Raw genomic sequence first — 21657 nt, forward strand, 5'->3', positions numbered from 1 at the left:
CATAGAGAGGCTCCCTGTCACGTGGCCCTGGCACCTCCTCTGCCGTGACGTATCGGCCGGGTTGTTCCAAGGTCCGCTAGCTTGGGGTGGACTGCTGCGCCCTGGGGCTTCGGTCCGGAGGCCGCCCGCCCTCTCGGAGCCCCGGGACTGCGGGGGGTCAGCTGGGGGCGGGGAGCGCCGCGACGGCCACGAGCCCGGGAACCTGCGCGCGCCGGCGCGCGGGTGACAGGCCCGGGGCCCCGCTCCCCCGCCTCCCCCGCCGAGCTCCGCGATGGTCTGCGCCGGCAGCGCGCGAGGCTTGAAGCGCCCGACCGGGCGCGCAGTCCCTCAGGCGGCTTCCCGTCGGCGCCGCGCCATGGACGCTGGGCGAGCGGAGGTCCGCGCTTTGGAAGCTGAGATCGCGGCCCTGCGGCGCGCGTGCGAGGAGCCGCGGGCGCCGGGGGAAGACACCTCGCGAGCGCGGTACGTGCCCTCGCGGGCCCCGTGGGGCGGACGGTCTCCTCCGCGGCGTTTCCCGAGCCCCGGGGGCTCCGCCGCGGCGGGGCGGGGGGTGAGGCGTCCGCGCCGAGGCCGCTGTCAGCCTGGCAGCGTCGGCGCGGGGAAGCTGCCTTCCTTGAGGCCCTGTTCTCTGGCGGACGAGAGCGGGGGGTCCCCGCGCCTGTGTCTTGGGGCCCCCCCGGGCGGCGCGACGCCCTGTGCTTTCCCGGCGCCCCCCGCCTCGGCCCCTCTGGGACGGCCGTGCCGCAGGTTTTCCTTCGCCCTCGTCGCGTGGCGGCTCCTCTGACGAACGACGGGGCTGAAAAATACGTTGGCGGAAAGGAAACGTGCGAACGTAGCCTCGGGGCGGCGGTCAGGTGCCCGCAGGCCGGGAAGCACCGCCGGGAGAGGGGCAGGGGCGGCCCCGGGGCGTTTGGACCCCTGCGTCCGCGGGCAGGGCGGACTGCACCCCGGCGCTGGGCGCGATGTCCCGGGCGAGGGGTGTGCGCCTGTGGCAACCCGGTGTGCGTCCATGACAACCCCGTGTGCGCCTGGGACAATCCGAAGAAGGCGCTTCTGTCAACCCTATTTTAAAGTCAGGGAAACTGAGGCTGGGAAGAGGTGAGGTAAGAGCTGGGCTGGAACCCAGAAATGTCATGTCAAAGCTCAGGTACTTTGCTCAAGGAAGGAAGAGAGAAAGGGTCAGTTATGTACGTATCTATGGTCTCAAAGTTACCAGCGGCTGGAAAGTAGAAAGTATCTTCATTTCCTCATTGGAGACGGGTTTGGCATAGGTGCGGACAGATTTTCCTGAGATCATTGGACAGGGGTTGGTAGAAAATGGAAAGGGAGAGCAACGCGAAAGGGAGTGTTCACAGGCGTGGCGGATGGGATCCTGAAAGTAAAGGAAGCTGTGGAGGGAGGCAGGTGACCAGGGAGCAAACACGTTCCTCCACAAGTGAAGTTGTAAATGTCTTGAAGCCCCTTGCTACTCCAGGGGTGCTCCATACATTGGAGGCAGTAGCAGTACTTGGGAGTTGCATAGAAATGCAGATTTGGGGGACACCTGGGTGGTCAGTTGGTTAAGGTCATGGGTTAGAGCCCTGTTGGGGATTCTCTCTCCTCTCTGCTTTCTTCTCGCGCTCACTTTTTCTAAATAAATTAAAAAAAAAAAAAAAAAAAAAAGAAGGGTGCTTGGATGTCTCAGGAAGAGTAAAGCTCAGGTGGTCATGATCTCTTGGTTCGTGGGTTCGAGCCCCACGTCGGGCTCTGTGCTGACAGCTCAGAGCCTGGAGCCTACTTTGGATTCTGTGTTTCCCTCTGTCTCTGCCTCTCCCCCACTCACGCTCTGTCTCTCTCTGTTTCTCAAAAAATGAATAAAAAAAAAAAAAAAGAAATAGAAATTTTGGGCCTACCCCCACCGGCTGAGCCAATCTGCATTTTAACAAGCACCCCACCCCAGCTGTTTTATGTATATTTAAAAGTTTGAGAAGCACCTTGTCATACTGTCGTGAAGAATGATTTCTTTACTGGCCACAAGATGTCGTTATTAGCTCAGGACAGTATGTAGACTATTGATGGCATCTGTGCCTTCTCAAAGTTTGGGAAACTAGGAAGAGTCCAGATGGTGGAAAACATTACATGTTAGTCCAGGGTGTGATGTTTCTTTTTACTGTGGTGGAAAAGGAAGATGGGGACCTGTGTACCAAGCTCTGTGTGTGTGTGTGTGTGTTAAAATGTAACCAAATTTGCCATCTTGATGCTTTTTAAGTGTACAGATCAGTGGTATTACATACGTTGATAACGTGCTACTATGACCATCTTCTGTCTCCCTCTTTTCATCTTGTAGAACTGAAACTATAACCATTGAGCAGTAACTTTCCCATTCCCCACTCCCCTTAGTCCTTGGCAACCATTGTTCTTCCTGTCTCTATGAATTTGACATTTCTAGGTACTTCATACAAGTGAATTCATATGTATTTGTCTTTTTGTGACTGGTTCATTTCACTTAGCACAATATCCTCAAGGTTCGTTCACATTGTAGCAAAATGCAGAATTTCCTTCTTTCTTCAGGCTGACTAGCGTTCTCCTGTATGTATATACCACATTTTGCTTATCCTCTTATCTGTCAGTGGACGTTTGGGTTACTTCCACAGTTTAGCTATTGTGAGTAACGCGGCTATAAACACATATGTACAAATATCTCTTTGAAACCCTGCTTTTAATTCTTTTGAATATGTGGGGGCGGGGAGGGAGGGGAGACTTCCTTTTCCTTCAAAGGTCCTTCTAGCTGGACTCAGTCGAATTGACCCTAGACAGATTAACAGGAGAAAATCAAATTTAAAAGGCATATGTACAAGGATTCCACATAGAGCTGGAAATTCCAGAGCCAGGGAATATGAGGTCTGTAAGTCATTCTGAACTAAGGAGAAGGGGCTAGGGGTCTGGGGCTTCAGAGCAAAGGAATACACTTCACAGGACAATAAGAAGAGCAGATGTTTGGTTGTTAGATGTTTGCCCTACTATATAGGTGGGTCACTCAGGTAAAATTTATCTCTGTTAAGAACACTTACTCTGGGAAAGACCCCCAATTTAAGTTTTTCTGTGTGGTTAAAGGAGGACAAAAATTTTTCTGGAGCCTACAGGGTCTTAAGTGCCTTCAGCACAAAATGATCCATAGCCACGTTGCCACAGTCTCGGGGGGAGGTCTGTCCTTAACCCCTGCAGATATGTCCCAAGAAGTGGAATTGCTGGATCCTTTGGTAATTCCATTTTTAATTTTTTGGGGACCTCCCCCATACTGGTTTCCACTGTGGTTGTACCATTTTATGGTGAGTTTTTGGGGTGATGGTGAGGTGGTCCAGAGCCAATGGCCAAAAAAAGAATTCTTGAAGACGTCTTTCGTGCAAAAAGGTGGTTTTACTTAAAGCACGGGGACAGGACCCATGGGCAGAAGAGCTGCACTGGGGTTGTGACAGATAACTCATTATATACTCGCGGTTTGGAAGGGTATCAGGGATAGAGTAAGTCTCCCTAAGTAATTTTGGAAGCAAGATTTCCCAGGACCTTGAGAGGTTAGCTGTTGCTAGGGAAACGCCATTTCTTACCGTTTAGTAAAACCTCAGTCACGGGACCCTTCATATATATATATCTGTGGCCATAAGCCTGGAGTATGATTGCTAGCATATGTCTTGGGGCAGTTGACATGAAGGAAGTTTACAAAGGAATTTTTATATGTTAAAGTAGACTTACAGGATCCTAGGGGTTGGGATAATGTTAAGCTAAGATTCTCTTTTGCCCCCAGCAAAGTGTCATCATGGAGGCAGCTGAGCTCCTAGAGGGAGGTTCACTCTGCCGATTTCAAGGACTTGTAAATGGGATGTAGGCAGTAGGGGAATTTAATTTTTTATTTGCCTTAGTTTCCCACATCACCATGGCAAGCACTTAAACCCCTTTCCTTTGTTCTTGGGTAGCCAGGAGTGTCTGAGGAGTATCACACAGATCCCACCTGGGTTGGGGGTGGTGGTGCTGTTAGCCTGTACTTTGGCCTCAGCTTGCCCCACGCACCCTCATCATTTTACGTTCCCACCAACGGTCTACAGTGTTTCCAGATTGTCTACATCCTCACCAATATTGTCTTTTTCCCCCTGGTTTTGGGGTTTTTTTGTTGTTGTTTTTGTTTTGTTTTATAGTAGCCATCCTAATAGGTGTGGGGTCAGTTCCCTAATGATTAGTGATATTGAGCATCTTTTTATGTGCAATTATTGGCCATGTGCTTTGTGCCAGTCTCAGCCCATCTGTAGTAATGCTATTCAATAGAAATGCCTGGAGCCAGTGTTCCCAGGGAACTTTCCCCATTCCACACCTATGTTACGAATGGATCAAACTTTGTGGTTCTTGTGATTGTAAGATGCCCTTCCTCAATAACCTTTAGGAAACTTTGAAGGAAAAAAAAATTATTATTTACAAGCTCTAGAGTGCATAAGCAATGCCACGGGAGCCACATAACCAGGTCATTGATGCAGAGAGGGAGACAGAAACAGAGAATGAGAGAACAGGCCTGGGGTTCTGCTTTTATTTGGGTTGAGGGTGGGGGCCTAGGGTTTCAATAGGGTTTCAAGGACTCACTCTCAACTGGTGAACTTAAGACATAAGAGTAGGAATATAAAGTACAGGAAGAGAAAAAACAAGTGACCCAAGTGGTCAGGTTTTGAAATGAACTAAGATCTCTAAAACAAAGGGAAAGCAGTCTGGCTCTTCCATCCTGTGGTTTGCCAATGTGTCTGTCTGTTGGAGGTCACCTTCATTGAAGGGGATGCAGCAGACGCCTCTGCAGTCAAAGCTCACATTCAGCACCTGCATTAGAAGAAGAAAAGCCAACTGTTGGCTCTTAAGCTATTATTATGTCCCCTTTGGAGAAATGTCATCCAGTTTCCGTGCCCATTATTGAACAGGTTGGTTTTTGTTGTTGCTTTAGGAGTACTTTATATATTTTGGAAATTAAACCCTTATCAGATATGTGATTAACAAATATCTTTTCTCATTCTGTGGGTTGCCTTTTTACTGTCTTGATAGTGTCTTATGTTGTACAATTTTTAAAAATGTTCATGAGGTCCAGTTTGTCTATTTTTTCTTTTGTTACCTGTGCCTTTGCTGTTATATCCAAGAAATCCTTGCCCTAGCCAATTTATGAAGCTTTTGTCCTATGTTTTCTTCCAAGAGTTTTGTTTTAGGTCTTACATTTAGATGTTTGAGTTAATTTTTGAGTATGTTAGGGAAGGGTCCAACTTCATTCTTTTGTGGATGTTCAGTTTTTCCAGCACTATTTGAATGTTACTGGCAAGCTTGTCAAAAATCATTTGATCATATGTGTAAAGGTTCTTTTCTGGGTTCTCTGATTCTATTACAGTCATCAATCTGTTTGTCTTTATGCCAATACTACACTGTTTTGATTACTGTACCTTTCAGTTAAGTTTTTTTTTTTACTTTTTTTTTTTAACGTTTATTCATTTAAAAAAATTTTTTTTGCATTTTTTTATTTTTGAGAAACAGTGAGACAAAGCGTGAGCGGGGGTGGGGGGGTGGGGGGGTGGGAAAGGGGGCAGAGAGAGAAGGAGACACAGAATCTGAAGCAGGCTCCAGGCTCTGAGCAAGCAGTCAGCACAGAGCCCGATGTGGGGCTCAAACCCACAAACTGTGAGATCATGACCTGGGCTGAATTTGGACGCTCAACCTACTGAGCCACCCAGGTGCCCTGAAACGTTTATTCATTTTTTTTTTTTTAATTTTTTTTTTTTTTTCAACGTTTATTTATTTTTGGGACAGAGAGAGAGACAGAGCATGAACGGGGGAGGGGCAGAGAGAGAGGGAGACACAGAATCGGAAACAGGCTCCAGGCTCTGAGCCATCAGCCCAGAGCCTGACGCGGGGCTCGAACTCACGGAGCGTGAGATCGTGACCTGGCTGAAGTCAGACGCTTAACCGACTGCGCCACCCAGGCGCCCCCGTTTATTCATTTTTGAGAGAGAGACAGAGCGTGAGTGGGGGAGGGGCAGAGAGCTGGAGACAAAGAATCCCAAGCAAGCTCCAGGCCTTAAGCTGTCAGCACAGAGCCTGACACAGGATTCTAACCCACACACCACAAGATCTTGACCTGAGCTGAAATCAGGTGTTTAACTGACTGAGCCGCCCAGGCACCCCTCCATTAAGTTTTGAAATCAGGAAGTGTGAGTCCTCCAGTTTTGTTCTTCATCAAGATTATTTTGGCTATCTGGGATCCCTTGAGATTCCACATGAATTTTAGGATGGGTTTTTTTTATTTCTGTAAAAAACCTCATTGGGACTTTGATAGGGATTGCATCGAATCTGTAGATTGCTGAGGGTAATATTGACATTTTAATAATACTAAGTTTTCCAATCCATTAACATGAGATGTGTTTCTATTCATATCAGTGTTTTTTTCAGCAATGTTTTGTAGTTTTCATTGTACAAGTCTTACCTTCCTAAGGCAAATTCCTTCCTAAGGTTAGTTCCTAAATATTCTTTTTGATGCTGTTGTAAATGGAATTGTTTTTGTAATTTACATTTTTCAGATTGTTCATTGTTGGGTTATAGAAATGCATCTGATTTTTGTATGGTGATTTTGTATCCTGATACTTTGCTAAATTCATTTATTCTAATGCTTTTGTTGTGGAATCTTGAGGGTTTTGTACATACAAGATTATACCATCTGTAAACAAAGATAATTTTAATTCCTTTCCAATTTGGATGCCTTTTATTTCTGTTTCTTGCTCACTTGCTCAACCTCGAGTTTCCAGAACCATGTTTAAGTGGTGAAAGTGGACATGCTTACCTTCTTCATATGTGGCTTTTATTATGTTAAGATAATTTCCTTCTACTCCTAGTGTTTTGACTGTTTTATCATTAAAGTGTGTTGAATTTTGTCAAATGCTATTTTTTTTAAAGTTTATTTTGAGAGAGTGTGAGAGAGCATGAGTGGGGGAGGGGTAGAGAGCGAGGGAGACAGGATCTGAAGCGACTTCTGTGCTGACGGCAGCGAGCCTGATGCAGGGCTCAAAACTCATGAACCACAAGATCTTGACCTGAGCCGAAGTCAGATGCTTAACCAACTGAGCCACCTGGGTGCCCCATTAAGTGCTTTTTCTACATTAAGTGAGATAACCAAGTCTTTTTTTCCCTTCTTTGTGTTAATGGTGGTATATTACATTGATCAATTTTGTATGTTGAACCATCCTTGTATTCCAGAAATAAATCCTATGTGGTCATGATGTGTAATCCCCTTAATATGCTGCTTAATTTCATTAACTACTAATTTGTTGAGGATTTTTACATTAATGTTCATAAGTAATATTGGTCTGTAGTTTTCTTGGAATATCTTTATCTGGCTTTGGTGTCAGAGTTGTGCTGGCCTAATAGAATAAGTTACAAAGTGTTCTCCAACTTTTTGGAAAAGTTTGAAAAGGATTTGTTAGTTTTTAGTTAAATGTTTGGTAGAATTCACTCTTGTAGTTATCGGGTCCAGGGCTTTTATTTGTTGGAGATTTTTTGATTACAGATTCAACCACACTAGTTATTGGTCTATTCAGATTTCTTATTTTTTGGGGATTTAATCTTGGTAGGGTTTGTGTTTCTAGGATTTGAGCCATTTCAGGTAGAGTATCCAATGTATTGGCATACAGTTGTTCATAATAGTATCATAAACTTTTTATTTTTGTAGAGTTGGTAATGTCCCTGTTTTAATTTCTGATTTTAGTAATTTGAGTCTTTGTTTTTGTTTTGTTTTGTTTTTAAGTAAACTCTATGCCTGGTGTGAGGCTCAAACACATGACTCCAAAAATCAAGAACCCCATGCTCTACTGCTTAAGCCAGCCAGGTGCCCGTTTTCATTCTGTTTTTTAGTCCATCTAGCTAAACTTTTGTTAATTTTATTGATCCTCTCAAAGAGCCAACTTTTCGTTTCATCTATTTTCTCTAATTTTCTATTGTCTATTTCATTTCTCTCTGCTCTAATCTTTATTATTTCCTCTTTTTGCTATCTTTGGTTTAGTTCATTCTTTTTCTATTTCCTTGAGTTGTAACATTAGGTTGTTTATTTGAGATCTTATTTTTTAATTTAAGCATTTATAGCTGTAAATGTCCCCCTTAGCACAGCTTTTGATATGTCCCTTAAATTCTGGTATATTGTATTTTCATTTTGTCTTTAAGTATATTCTTATTTCCCTGTGGTTTCTTCTGGAATCTATTGATTGTTTAAAAGTGTGTTAATTTCCACAATTTTGTGACATTTTCTGTTTTCCTTCTGTTACTGATATCTAATTTCATCCCTTTATGGCTGGAGAAGATACTTTATATGATAAGTATGTTTTAAAATACATAGAGACTTGGAATGCCTTGGTGGCTCAGTCCGTTGAGCATTTGACTCTTGATTTTGGCACAGGTCATGATCCCAGGGTTGTGGGATCGAACCCCTCATTGGGCTCCTCTCTGGGGCATGGAGCCTGCTTAAGAATTTCTCTCTCTCTATCCCTGTCTTCTTTTCTCCCTCTGCTCTTCTCCCATGCTCACTTGCTCTCTCTAAAATAAAAAAAAAAAAATACATTGAGACTTAATTTGTTGTCCAATATCTTGGAAAATGGCCCATGTGCATTTGAGAATTTATATATGTCTGTTAGATCTGTCTGTTGTTGGGTAGAAGGTTCTGTATATGTCTATTAGATCTAACTGGTTTATTGTGTTGTTTTCACTACTCTGTTTCCTTACCTATCCTTTGTCTAGTTCTACCCATTATTGTAAGTTGGGGTATTGAAGTCTCCAACTGCTATTTTAGTTTCTTTTGAGGTGTAATTGATATATAACATTATGTTAATGTCACGTGTACAATACAATTTGATATTTGTACATATTGCAAAATGATCACCACACTAAATCTAGTTAACATCCATACACAGTTACAAGTTTTTTTCCTTGTGATATGAACTTTTTTTTCTTTTTTTTTTTTAATGTGAGATTATTTTAATAACTGATAACAGTGTATGTAATGGAATGTCATCCGGTGTATGTCAATATACTGTTTACATTTTTGCCATGGAGACATATGTATTTTTTTAATAGTATGTAATATTTTATTTTTTTAATAGTATGTAAAACTTTTTTTTAAATATAATTTATTGTCAAATTGGCTAACATATAGTGTGTAAAGTGTACTCTTGGTTTTTGGGGTAGATTCCCGTGGTTCATCACTTACATATAACACCCAGTGCTCATCCCAACAAGTGCCCTCCTCAATACCCATCACCCATTTTCCCCTCTCTCCCACCCCTCCATCAACCCTCATTTTGTTCTCTGTATTTAAGAGTCTTTTATGGTTTGCCTCCTTCCCTCTCTGTAACTATTTTTTCCCCCTTCTCTTCCCACATGGTCTTCTGTTAAGTTTCTCAAGATCCACATATGAGTGAAAACATATATCTGTCTTTGACTGACTTATTTCGCTCAGCATAATACCTTCCAGTTTCCATCCACGTTGCTGCAAATGGCAGGATTTCATTCTTTCTCATTACCAAGTAGTATTCCATTGTATATATAAACCACATCTTATTTATCCATTCAGTTGATGGACATTTAGGCTCTTTCCATAATTTGGTTATTGTTGAAAGTGCTGCTATAAACATTGGGGTAAATGTGCCCCTATGAATCAGCTCTCCTGTATCCTTTGGATAAATTCTTAGTAGTGCTATTGCTGGGTCGTAGGGTAGTTCTGTTTTTAATTTTTTGAGGAACCTCCACACTGTTTTCCAGAGCGGCTGCACCAGTTTGCATTCCCACCAACAGTGCAAGAGAGTTCCTGTTTCTCCACATCCTCGCCAGCATCTGTTGTTTCCTGATTTGTTCATTTTAGCCATTCTGACCAGTCAGTATAAGGTGGTATCTCAGTGTGGTTTTAATTTGTATCTCCCTGATGATGAGTGATACTGAGCATCTTTTATTTTTATTTTTATTTTTTTAAATTAAAAAAAAAAATTTTTTTTTAACGTTTATTTATATTTGAGACAGAGAGAGACAGAACATGAATGGGGGAGGGTCAGAGAGAGAGGGAGACACAGAATGTGAAACAGGCTCCAGGCTCTGAGCTGTCAGCACAGAGCCCGACGCGGGGCTTGAACTCACGGACCTCGTGATCGTGACCTGAGCCGAAGTTGGACGCTTAACGGACTGAGCCACCCAGGCGCCCCACATCTTTTCTTTTTAAAAAAATTTTTTTTAATGTTTATTTATTTTTGAGACAGAGAGAGACAGAGCATAAATGGGGGAGGGTCAGAGAGAGGAAGACACAATGAAGCAGGCTCCAGGCTCCGAGCTGTCAACACAGAGCCCGACGCGGAGCTCGAACTCATAGACTGTGAGATCATGACCTGAGCCGAAGTCGGATACTTAACTGACTGAGCCACCCAGGGGCCCCTTGAGCATCTTTTCATGTGTCTCTTGGCCATCTGGATATCTTCTTTGGAAAAGTGTCTATTCATGTCTTCTGCCCATTTCTTTACTGGATTATTTGTTTTTCGAGTGTGGAGTTTGGTAAGTTCTTTATAGATTTTGGATACTAACCCTTTATCTGTTATGTCATTTGCAAATATCTCCCATTCCATCAGTTGCCTTTTAGTTTTCTTAATTGTTTCTTTTGCTGTGCAGAAGCTTTTTGTCTTGATGAGGTCCCAATAGTTAATTTTTGCTTTTAATTCCCTTGCCTTTGCAGATGTGTTGAGCAAGAAATTGCTGCGGCTAAGGTCAAAGAGGTTGTTGCCTGCTTTCTCCTCTAGGGTTTTGATGGTTTCCTGTCTCACATTTAGGTGTTTCATCCACTCCGAGTTTATTTTTGTGTATGGTGTAAGAAAGTGGCCTAGTTTCGTTCTTCTACATGTTGCTGTCCAGTTCTCCTAGCACCATTTGCTAAAGAGACTTTTTTCCATTGGATACTCTTTCCTGCTTTGTCAGAGATGAGTTGGCCATGCATTTGTGGGTCCAATTCTGGGTTCTCTATTCTATTCCATTGATCTGTGTGTCTGTTTTTGTGCCAATACCATACTGTCTTGGTGATTGCAGCTTTGTAGTAAAGGCTGAAGTCTGGGATTGTGATGCTTCCCACTTTGGTTTTCTTCTTCAAGAAAGAAGGCTATTCAAGAAAAATTCAAGAAAAATTGGCTATTCTGGGTCTTTTGTGGTTCCATAAAAATTTTAGGATTGGTTGTTCTAGTTTTGAGAAGACTGCCGGTACAATTTTGATTGGGATTGCATTGAATGTGTAGATTGCTTTGGGTAATATTGACATTTTAACAGTATTTATTCTTTCAATCCGTGAGCATGGAATGTTTTTCCATTTCTTTGTGTCTTCTTCAATTTCCTTCGTAAGTTTTCTATAGTTTTCAGCATATGGATCTTTTACATCTTTGGTTAGGTTTATTCTTAGGTATTTTATGGTTCTGGGTACAATTGTAAATGGGATCCATTTCTTGATTTCTTTTTCTGTTGCTTCATTATTGGTGTATAGAAATGCAACCGATTTCTGTTCATTGATTTTGTACCCTGTGACTTTGCTGAATTCATGTATCAGTTCTAGCAGGTTTTTGGTGGAGTCTTTTGGGTTTCCATTTAGAGTATCATGTTGTCTGTGAGAAGTGAAACTTTGGAGTTCTTTGCCAATTTTGATGCCTTTTATTTCATTTTGTTGTCTGATGGCTGAAGCAAGGACTTCCAGCACTATGTTAAACAACAGTGGTGAGAGTGGACATTCCTATTGTGTTCCTGATCTCAGGGAGAAAGCTCTCAGTTTTTCCCCATTGAGGATGATACTTGCTATGGGCTTTTCATATATGGCTTTTATGATTAGCTATGTTCCTTCTATCCTAACTTTCTTGAGGGTTTTTGTTAAGAAACGATGCTGTATTTTGTCAAATGCTTTTTCTGCATCTATTGATAGGATCATGTGGTTCTTTTCTTTTATTGTGATGTATCACATGTGAATATTGAACCAGCCCTACAGCACAGGAATGAATCCCACTTGATCATGGTGAATAATTCTTTTTATATACTGTTGAATTCAATTTGCTAGTATCTTGTTGAGAATTTTTGCATCCATGTTCATTAGGGATATTGGCCTGTAATCCTCCTTTTTTGTGGGGTCTCTGTCTAGTTTGGGAACCAAGTTAATGCTGGCTTCATAGGATGAGTCTGGAAGCTTTCTTTCTGTTTCTATTTTCAGGAACAGCTTGAGAAGGATAGGTATTAACTCTGCTTTATTTTTTTTTTTTTTAATTTTTTTTTTTCAACGTTTATTTATTTTTGGGACAGAGAGAGACAGAGCATGAACGGGGGGAGGGGCAGAGAGAGAGGGAGACACAGAATGTGGAACAGGCTCCAGGCTCTGAGCCATCAGCCCAGAGCCCGACGCGGGGCTCGAACTCACGGACCGCGAGATCGTGACCTGGCTGAAGTCGGACGCTTAACCGACTGCGCCACCCAGGCGTCCCGGTATTAACTCTGCTTTAAATGTCTGGTAGACTTCCCCTGGGAAGCCATCTGTCCTGGGACTCTTATTTGTTGGGAGATTTTTGATAACTGATTCAATTTCTTCACTAGTTATCGGTCTGTTGAAATTTTCTATTTCTTCCGTTTGAGTTTTGGAAGTGTGTGGGTGCTTAGGAATTTGTCCGTTTCTTCCAGGTTGTCCAGTTTGTTGGCATATAATTTTTCATAGTATTCTCTGATAACTGCTTGTATTTCTGAGGGATTGGTTGTGATAAATCCATTTTCATTTGTGATTTTATTTATTTAGATCTTCTGGCTAGGGGTTTATCAATTTTGTTTCTTTTTAAAAAAAAAACAGCTCTTAGTTTCATTGATCTGTTCTACTGGTTTTTTGGGGGGTGGGGGGATTCTATATTGTTTATTTATTTATTTATTTATTTTTATTTTTATTTTTTTTATTTTTTAAAAATGTTTTTAATTTATTTATTTTTTTATTATATGAAATTTATTGTCAAATTGGTTTCCATACAACACCCAATGTTCATCCCCAAAGGTGCCCTCCTCAATACCCATCACCCACCCTCTCCTCCCTCCAACCCCCCATCAACCCTTAGTTTGTTCTCAGTCTCTTATGCTTTGGCTCTCTCCCACTCTAACCTCTTTTTTTTTTTTTTTTCTTTTTTCCTCCCCCTCCCCCATGGGTTCCTGTTAAGTTTCTCAGGATCCACATAAGAGTGAAACCATATGGTATCTGTCTTTCTCTGTATGGCTTATTTCACTTAGCATCACACTCTCCAGTTCCATCCACGTTGCTACAAAAGGCCATATTTCATTTTTTCTCATTGCCACGTAGTATTCCATTGTGTATATAAACCACAATTTCTTTATCCATTCATCAGTTGATGGACATTTAGGCTCTTTCCATAATTTGGCTATTGTTGAGAGTGCTGCTATGAACATTGGGGTACAAGTGCCCCTATGCATCAGTACTCCTGTATCCCTTGGATAAATTCCTAGCAGTGCTATTGCTGGGTCATAGGGTAGGTCTATTTTTAATTTTCTGAGGAACCTCCACACTGCTTTCCAGAGCGGCTGCACCAATTTGCATTCCCACCAACAGTGCAAGAGGGTTCCCGTTTCTCCACATCCTCTCCAGCATCTATAGTCTCCTGATTTGTTCATTTTGGCCACTCTGACTGGCGTGAGGTGATACCTGAGTGTGGTTTTGATTTGTATTTCCCTGATAAGGAGCGACGCTGAACATCTTTTCATGTGCCTGTTGGCCATCCGGATGTCTTCTTTAGAGAAGTGTCTATTCATGTTTTCTGCCCATTTCTTCACTGGGTTATTTGTTTTTCGGGTGTGGAGTTTGGTGAGCTCTTTATAGATTTTGGATACTAGCCCTTTGTCCGATATGTCATTTGCAAATATCTTTTCCCATTCCGTTGGTTGCCTTTTAGTTTTGTTGGTTGTTTCCTTTGCTGTGCAGAAGCTTTTTATCTTCATAAGGTCCCAGTAATTCACTTTTGCTTTTAATTCCCTTGCCTTTGGGGATGTGTCGAGTAAGAGATTGCTACGGCTGAGGTCAGAGAGGTCTTTTCCTGCTTTCTCCTCTAAGGTTTTGATGGTTTCCTGTCTCACATTCAGGTCCTTTATCCATTTGGAGTTTATTTTTGTGAATGGTGTGAGAAAGTGGTCTAGTTTCAACCTTCTGCATGTTGCTGTCCAGTTCTCCCAGCACCATTTGTTAAAGAGGCTGTCTTTTTTCCATTGGATGTTCTTTCCTGCTTTGTCAAAGATGAGTTGGCCATACGTTTGTGGGTCTAGTTCTGGGGTTTCTATTCTATTCCATTGGTCTATGTGTCTGTTTTTGTGCCAATACCATGCTGTCTTGATGATGACAGCTTTGTAGTAGAGGCTAAAGTCTGGGATTGTGATGCCTCCTGCTTTGGTCTTCTTCTTCAAAATTCCTTTGGCTATTCGGGGCCTTTTGTGGTTCCATATGAATTTTAGGATTGCTTGTTCTAGTTTCGAGAAGAATGCTGGTGCAATTTTGATTGGGATTGCATTGAATGTGTAGATAGCTTTGGGTAGTATTGACATTTTGACAATATTTATTTTTCCAATCCATGAGCAGGGAATGTCTTTCCATTTCTTTAAATCTTCTTCAATTACCTTCATAAGCTTTCTATAGTTTTCAGCAGACAGATCCTTTACATCTTTGGTTAGATTTATTCCTAGGTATTTTATGCTTCTTGGTGCAATTGTGAATGGGATCAGTTTCTTTTTTTGTCTTTCTGTTGCTTCATTGTTAGTGTATAAGAATGCAACTGATTTCTGTACATTGATTTTGTATCCTGCGACTTTGCTGAATTCATGTATCAATTCTAGCAGACTTTTGGTGGAGTCTATCGGATTTTCCATGTATAATATCATGTCATCTGCAAAAAGCGAAAGGTTGATTTCATCTTTGCCAATTTTGATGCCTTTGATTTCCTTTTGTTGTCTGATTGCTGATGCTAGAACTTCCAGCACTATGTTAAACAACAGCGGTGAGAGTGGGCATCCCTGTCGTGTTCCTGATCTCAGGGAAAAAGCTCTCAGTTTTTCCCCGTTGAGGATGATGTTAGCTGTGGGCTTTTCATAAATGGCTTTTATGATCTTTAAGTATGTTCCTTCTATCCCGACTTTCTCAAGGGTTTTTATTAAGAAAGGGTGCTGGATTTTGTCAAAGGCCTTTTCTGCATCGATTGACAGGATCATATGGTTCTTCTCTTTTTTTTTGTTAATGTGATGTATCACGTTGATTGATTTGCGAATGTTGAACCAGCCCTGCATCCCAGGAATGAATCCCACTTGATCATGGTGAATAATTCTTTTTATATGCCGTTGAATTCGATTTGCTAGTATCTTATTGAGAATTTTTGCATCCATATTCATCAGGGATATTGGCCTTAGTTCTCTTTTTTTACTGGGTCTCTGTCTGGTTTAGGGATCAAAGTAATACTGGCTTCATAGAATGAGTCTGGAAGTTTTCCTTCCCTTTCTATTTCCTGGAATAGCTTGAGAAGAATAGGTATTATCTCTGCTTTAAACGTCTGGTAGAACTCCCCTGGGAAGCCATCTGGTCCTGGACTCTTATTTGTTGGGAGATTTTTGATAACCGATTCAATTTCTTCGCTGGTTATGGGTCTGTTCAAGCTTTCTATTTCCTCCTGATTGAATTTTGGAAGAGTGTGGGTGTTCAGGAATTTGCCCATTTCTTCCAGGTTGTCCAATTTGTTGGCATATAATTTTTCATAGTATTCCCTGATAATTGTTTGTATCTCTGAGGGATTGGTTGTAATAATTCCATTTTCATTCATGATTTTATCTATTTGGGTCATCTCCCTTTTCTTTTTGAGAAGCCTGGCTAGAGGTTTGTCAATTTTGTTTATTTTTTCAAAAAACCAACTCTTGGTTTCGTTGATCTGCCCTACAGTTTTTTTAGACTCTATATTGTTGATTTCTGCTCTGATCTTTATTATTTCTCTTCTTCTGCTGGGTTTGGGGTGTCTTTGCTGTTCTGCTTCTATTTCCTTTAGGTGTGCTGTTAGATTTTGTATTTGGGATTTTTCTTGTTTCTTGAGATAGGCCTGGATTGCAATGTATTTTCCTCTCAGGACTGCCTTCGCTGCAAAGCGTTTGGATTGTTGTATTTTCATTTTCGTTTGTTTCCATATATTTTTTAATTTCTTCTCTAATTGCCTGGTTGACCCACTCATTTGTTAGTAGGGTGTTCTTTAACCTCCATGCTTTTGGAGGTTTTCCAGACTTTTTTCTGTGGTTGATTTCAAGCTTCATAGCATTGTGGTCTGAAAGTATGCATGGTATAATTTCAATTCTGGTAAACTTATGAAGGGCTGTTTTTTGACCCAGTATATGATCTATCTTGGAGAATGTTCCATGTGCACTCAAGAAGAAAGTATATTCTGTTGCTTTGGGATGCAGAGTTCTAAATATATCTGTCAAGTCCATCTGATCCAATGTCTCGTTCAGGGCCCTTGTTTCTTTATTGATCGTGTGTCTAGATGATCTATCCATTTCTGTAAGTGGGGTGTTAAAGTCCCCTGCAATTCATTCTTATCAATAAGGTTGCTTATGTTTATGAGTAGTTGTTTTATATATTTGGGGGCTCCGGTATTCGGCGCATAGACATTTATAATTGTTAGCTCTTCCTGATGAATAGACCCTGTAACTATTATATAATGTCCTTCTTCATCTCTTGTTACAGCCTTTAATTTAAAGTCTAGTTTGTCTGATATAAGTATGGCTACTCCAGCTTTCTTGTGGCTTCCAGTAGCATGATAAATAGTTCTCCATCCCCTCACTTTCAATCTAAAGGTGTCCTCAGGTCTAAAATGAGTCTCTTGTAGACAGCAAATAGATGGGTCTTGTTTTTTTATCCATTCTGATACCCTATGTCTTTTGGTTGGCGCATTTAATCCATTTACATTCAGTGTTATTATAGAAAGATACGGGTTTAGAGTCATTGTGATGTCTGTATGTTTTATGCTTGTAGTGTTGTCTCTGGTACTTTGTCTCACAGGGTCCCCCTTAGGATCTCTTGTAGGGCTGGTTTAGTGGTGACAAATTCCTTCAGTTTTTGTTTGTTTGGGAAGACCTTTATCTCTCCTTCTATTCTAAATGACAGACTTGCTGGATAAAGGATTCTCGGCTGCATATGTTTTCTGTCTAGCACACTGAAAATCTCGTGCCAATTCTTTCTGGCCTGCCAAGTTTCAAAAGAGAGATCAGTCACGAGTCTTATAGGTCTCCCTTTATATGTGAGGGCACGTTTACCCCTTGCTGCTTTCAGAATTTTCTCTTTATCCTTGTATTTTGCCAGTTTCACTATGATATGTCGTGCAGAAGATCGATTCAAGTTACGTCTGAAGGGAGTTCTCTGTGCCTCTTGGATTTCAATGCCTTTTTCCTTCCCCAGTTCAGGGAAGTTCTCAGCTATTATTTCTTCAAGTACCCCTTCAGCACCTTTCCCTCTCTCTTCCTCCTCTGGGATACCAACTATGCGTATATTACTTCTTTTTAGTGTATCACTTAGTTCTCTAATTTTCCCCTCATACTCCTGGATTTTTTTATCTCTCTTTCTCTCAGCTTCCTCTTTTTCCATAACTTTATCTTCTAGTTCACCTATTCTCTCCTCTGCCTCTTCAATCCGAGCCGTGGTGGTTTCCATTTTGTTTTGCATTTCATTTAAAGCGTTTTTCAGCTCCTCGTGACTGTTCCTTAGTCCCTTGATCTCTGTAGCAAGAGATTCTCTGCTGTCCTCTATACTGTTTTCAAGCCCAGCGATTAATTTTATGACTATTATTCTAAATTCACTTTCTGTTATATTATTTAAATCCTTTTTGATCAGCTCATTAGCTGTTGTTATTTCCTGGAGATTCTTCTGAGGGGAATTCTTCCGCTTGGTCATTTTGGATAGTCCCTGGCGTGGTGAGGACCTGCAGGGCACTTCCCCTGTGCTGTGGTGTATAACTGGAGTTGGTGGGCGGAGTCGCAGTCAGACCTGATGTCTGCCCCCGGCCCAGCGCTGGGGCCACAGTCAGACTGGTGTGTGCCTTCTCTTCCCCTCTCCTAGGGGCGGGATTCACTGTGGGGTGGCGTGGCCCGTCTGGGCTACTTGCACACTGCCAGGCTTGTGATGCTGGGGATCTGGCGTATTAGCTGGGGTGGGTAGGCAAGGTGCACGGGGGCAGGAGGGGCAGGCTTAGCTCACTTCTCCTTAGGTGATCCACTTCAGGAGGGGCCCTGTGGCAGCGGGAGGGAGTCAGATCTGCTGCCGGAGGTTTGGCTGCGCAGAAGCACAGAGTTGGGTGTTTGCTCAGAGCGAGCAAGTTCCCTGGCAGGAACTGGTTCTCTTTGGGATTTTGGCTGGGGGATGGGCGGGGGAGATGGCGCTGGCGAGCGCCTTTGTTCCCCACCAAACTGAGCTCTGTCGTCCGGGGGCTCAGCAGCTCTCCCTCCCTTTGTCCTCCAGCCTTCCCGCTTCCCGAGCAGAGCTGTTAACTTAGGACCTCCCAGACGCTAAGTTGCGCTTGCTGTCGGAACACAGTCCGTCAGGCCCCTCCGCTTTTGCCCGCCAGGCTCTGGGGCTCTGCTTGGCCGGCGAGCCGCCCCTCCGCCCCGGCTCCCTCCCGCCAGTCCGTGGAGCGCGCACTGCCTCGCCGCCCTTCCTACCCTCTTCCGTGGGCCTCTCGTCTGCGCTTGGCTCCGGCGACTCCGTTCTGCTAATCCTCTGGTGGTTTTCTGGGTTATTTAGGCAGGTGTAGGTGGAATCTAAGTGATCAGCAGGACGCGCGGTGAGCCCAGCGTCCTCCTACGCCGCCATCTTCCCTCTCTCCTCTATATTGTTTATTTATGCTCTGATCTTTATTATTTCTCTTCTTCTGCTGGGTGTGGGGTTTCATTGTTGTTCTGCTTCTAGTTCCTTTAGGTGTGCTGTTAGATTTTGTATTTGGGATTTTTCTTGTTTCTTGAGTTAGGCCTGGATTGCAATGTTATTTATTTTCCTCTTAGGAATGCCTTTGCTGCATCCTAAAGGGTTTGGACTGTTGTGTTTTCATTTTCATTTGTGTCCTTATATTTTTTAGTATCTTCTTTAATTGCCTGGTTCACCCATTCATTCTTTAGTTGGGTGAACTTTTAAGATTTACTCTTTTATCAACCTATAAATGTGTAATACAGTATTATTAATTACAGTCACCATGCTGTACATTATATCCCTAGGACTTTTTAATTGTATTGCTGGAAGTTTGTATACTTTGACCACCTTTTACCCATTTTCCCAAACCCCCTCACCCTTGCCCCTGGCAGCCATCAATCTACTCTCTTTCTATGAGTTCGGGGTTTTTTAGATTCTACATATAAGTGAGATCATACGGTAACCTGTCCATCAGGTCTGACTTGTTTCACATAACATAATGCCTTCAAGGTTCATCCATATTGTCACAAATGGCAGGATATTCTTCTTTTTATGTGGCTGAATGACATTTAGTTGTATAGTAGACACCACATCTTCATTATTTGTTGACAAGTTGTTTCCTTGTTTTGGCTATTGTAAATAATGCTGTAGTGAACATGAGGATGCATGTATCTTCGTGTTTTTGTTTCACTCAAATAAATACACAGAAATGGAATTGCTGATTTACATGGTAATTCTATTTTTAATTTTTTGAAGAACCTTCATACTGTTTTCTGTACTGGCTGCACCAATACACATTACTACCAACAATATATTCTTGCCAACTCGTGTTATTTTGTTTATGGTAATAGTCATTCTGACAGGTGTGAGGTGATACCTTGTTGTGGTTTTGACTCGCATTTCCCTGATGATTAGTAATATTGGGCACCTTTTCTGTGTACCTGTTGGCCAGCTATATATCTTCTTTGGAAAAATTTCTATTCAGATTCTCTTCCCATTTTTTAATCAGACTTTTTTTTTCTTTTGTCATTGAGTTAATGAGTTCTTTATATATTTTGGATGTTAACTCCTTGGTAGTACATGATTTGCAAATATTTTCTACCATTGCATAGTTAGCTTTTTAATTTTACTAATTTCTTTTGCTGTAGAGAAATTTTTTAGTTGATGTAGTCCTGCTTGTTGATTTTTTTCCTGTTGTTGGATTTGCTTTTGGTATCAAATCCAAAAAGTCAGTACCAAGACCAGTATAGAGAGCTTACCACCTCTGCTTTCTTCTAGGAAATTGTCCACGTATTTCTTTTATTGAGGTCTTTATTTCTTTATATGGTGTCAGGTTACTATCTGGTGTACTTTTTTTTAAGTTTATTTATCGTGAGAGAGGTCGAGTGAGTGTGAGCCAGGAGGGGCAGAGAGAGAGAGAATTCCAAGCAGGTTCTTCACTGTCAGTGCAGAGCCCAACACGAGGCTCTAACCCCCAAACCACGGGGTTTGACCTGAGCTGAAATCCAGAGTCAGACATTTAACCGAATGAGCCATTCAGGTGTCCCTGTCTAGTGTACTTTTATGTTTCAGGTCTCTCTTGAACATTTCTTGTAGGGTAGGTCTAATGGTAACAAAATCCTTTGCCTTTTATTTTTTTGGAAATGTCTTGATTTCTTCCTCACTTTTAAAGGGCAGTTTTGCCAGATACAGATATTCCTTGGAAATATTGTGGGTTCAGTACCAGACCACCACAATAAAGTGAGCATCACAATAAAACTAGTCAAGTGAATTTTTTGGTTTTCCAGTAAATACACAAGTTAGGTTTATACTCCACTGTAGTCTGTTAATTGTGCAATGTCGTTATGTCTGAAGGAAATGTTTTATACCTTAATTAAAAAGTACTTCTTTGCTAAAAATGCTCACCATCATCTGGGCTTTCAGTGAATCATATTCCCTGATCACAGATCACCATAACAAATGTAATAATACTGAAAAAGTTTGAGATATTGTGAGAATTTCCAAAATATGATTCAGAGACACAAAGTGAGCCAATACTCTTGGAAAAGATGGCACTAGTAGACTTGCTCAACACAGGGTTGCCACAAACCTTCAGTAAAACTTGCAATATTTGGGAAGCACAGTAAAACAAAGCACAATAAAATGAGGTATACATAGGATTGTTGGTTCAGTTTTTTCTTTTAGCACCTGGACTGTATAGGCCCCCTGTCTTCTGGTGTCCAAAATTTCTAATGAGAAATCTCATATTTTATTGAGAAACCCTTGCATGTGGTGGTTTGCTTCTCTTTTGTTGCTTTCAAGGTTCATCTTTATGCTTGGGTTTTATAAATTTGATTATATCTTGGTGGGAGTCTCTTTGAGTTTGCTGAGTATCTTGTATTTTCATATTCATGTCTTTCATGAAATTTGTGGAGTTTTTAGTCATTATTTCTTCAGATATTCTGTCTGCCTCTTTCTCCTCGGGCTCTCATGATGCGTATGTTGGTCCTTTTGAGGGTGTCCCACAAATCCTTTATGCTTTGTTCCTTTTTTCAGTCTTTTTTCTTTCTGCACCTCAGCCTCAGTAATGTCCATTGTCTTATCTTCAGGTTCACTGATCATTCTGCCTGTTCAAATCTGCCTTTGAATCCCTCTAGTGAATTTTTCATTTCAGTTGT

At 41.8% G+C, this 21657-nt stretch overlaps 1 protein-coding gene across 5 annotated transcripts in view; it reads left to right on the forward strand.

Moving 5' to 3' along the window:
* Positions 1-71: 71 nt before the first annotated feature.
* LOC123593251 (centromere protein P) overlaps positions 72-21657 on the forward strand; it is a 237672-nt gene continuing 216086 nt past the window's right edge. For 4 of the 5 annotated variants that reach the window (XM_045468863.1, XM_045468864.1, XM_045468865.1 and 1 more), the window contains exon 1: positions 72-462. In XM_045468863.1, the coding sequence (XP_045324819.1) occupies positions 272-462 (191 nt within the window). In that variant the 5' untranslated portion in view covers positions 72-271. Of the gene's footprint in view, positions 463-560; positions 804-21657 lie in introns of those variants that run through there. The other variant, XM_045468867.1, reaches the window with a different exon arrangement.

The sequence above is a fragment of the Leopardus geoffroyi genome, chromosome D4 (assembly GCF_018350155.1).
Source record: "Leopardus geoffroyi isolate Oge1 chromosome D4, O.geoffroyi_Oge1_pat1.0, whole genome shotgun sequence".
Lineage (NCBI taxonomy): Eukaryota > Metazoa > Chordata > Mammalia > Carnivora > Felidae > Leopardus > Leopardus geoffroyi.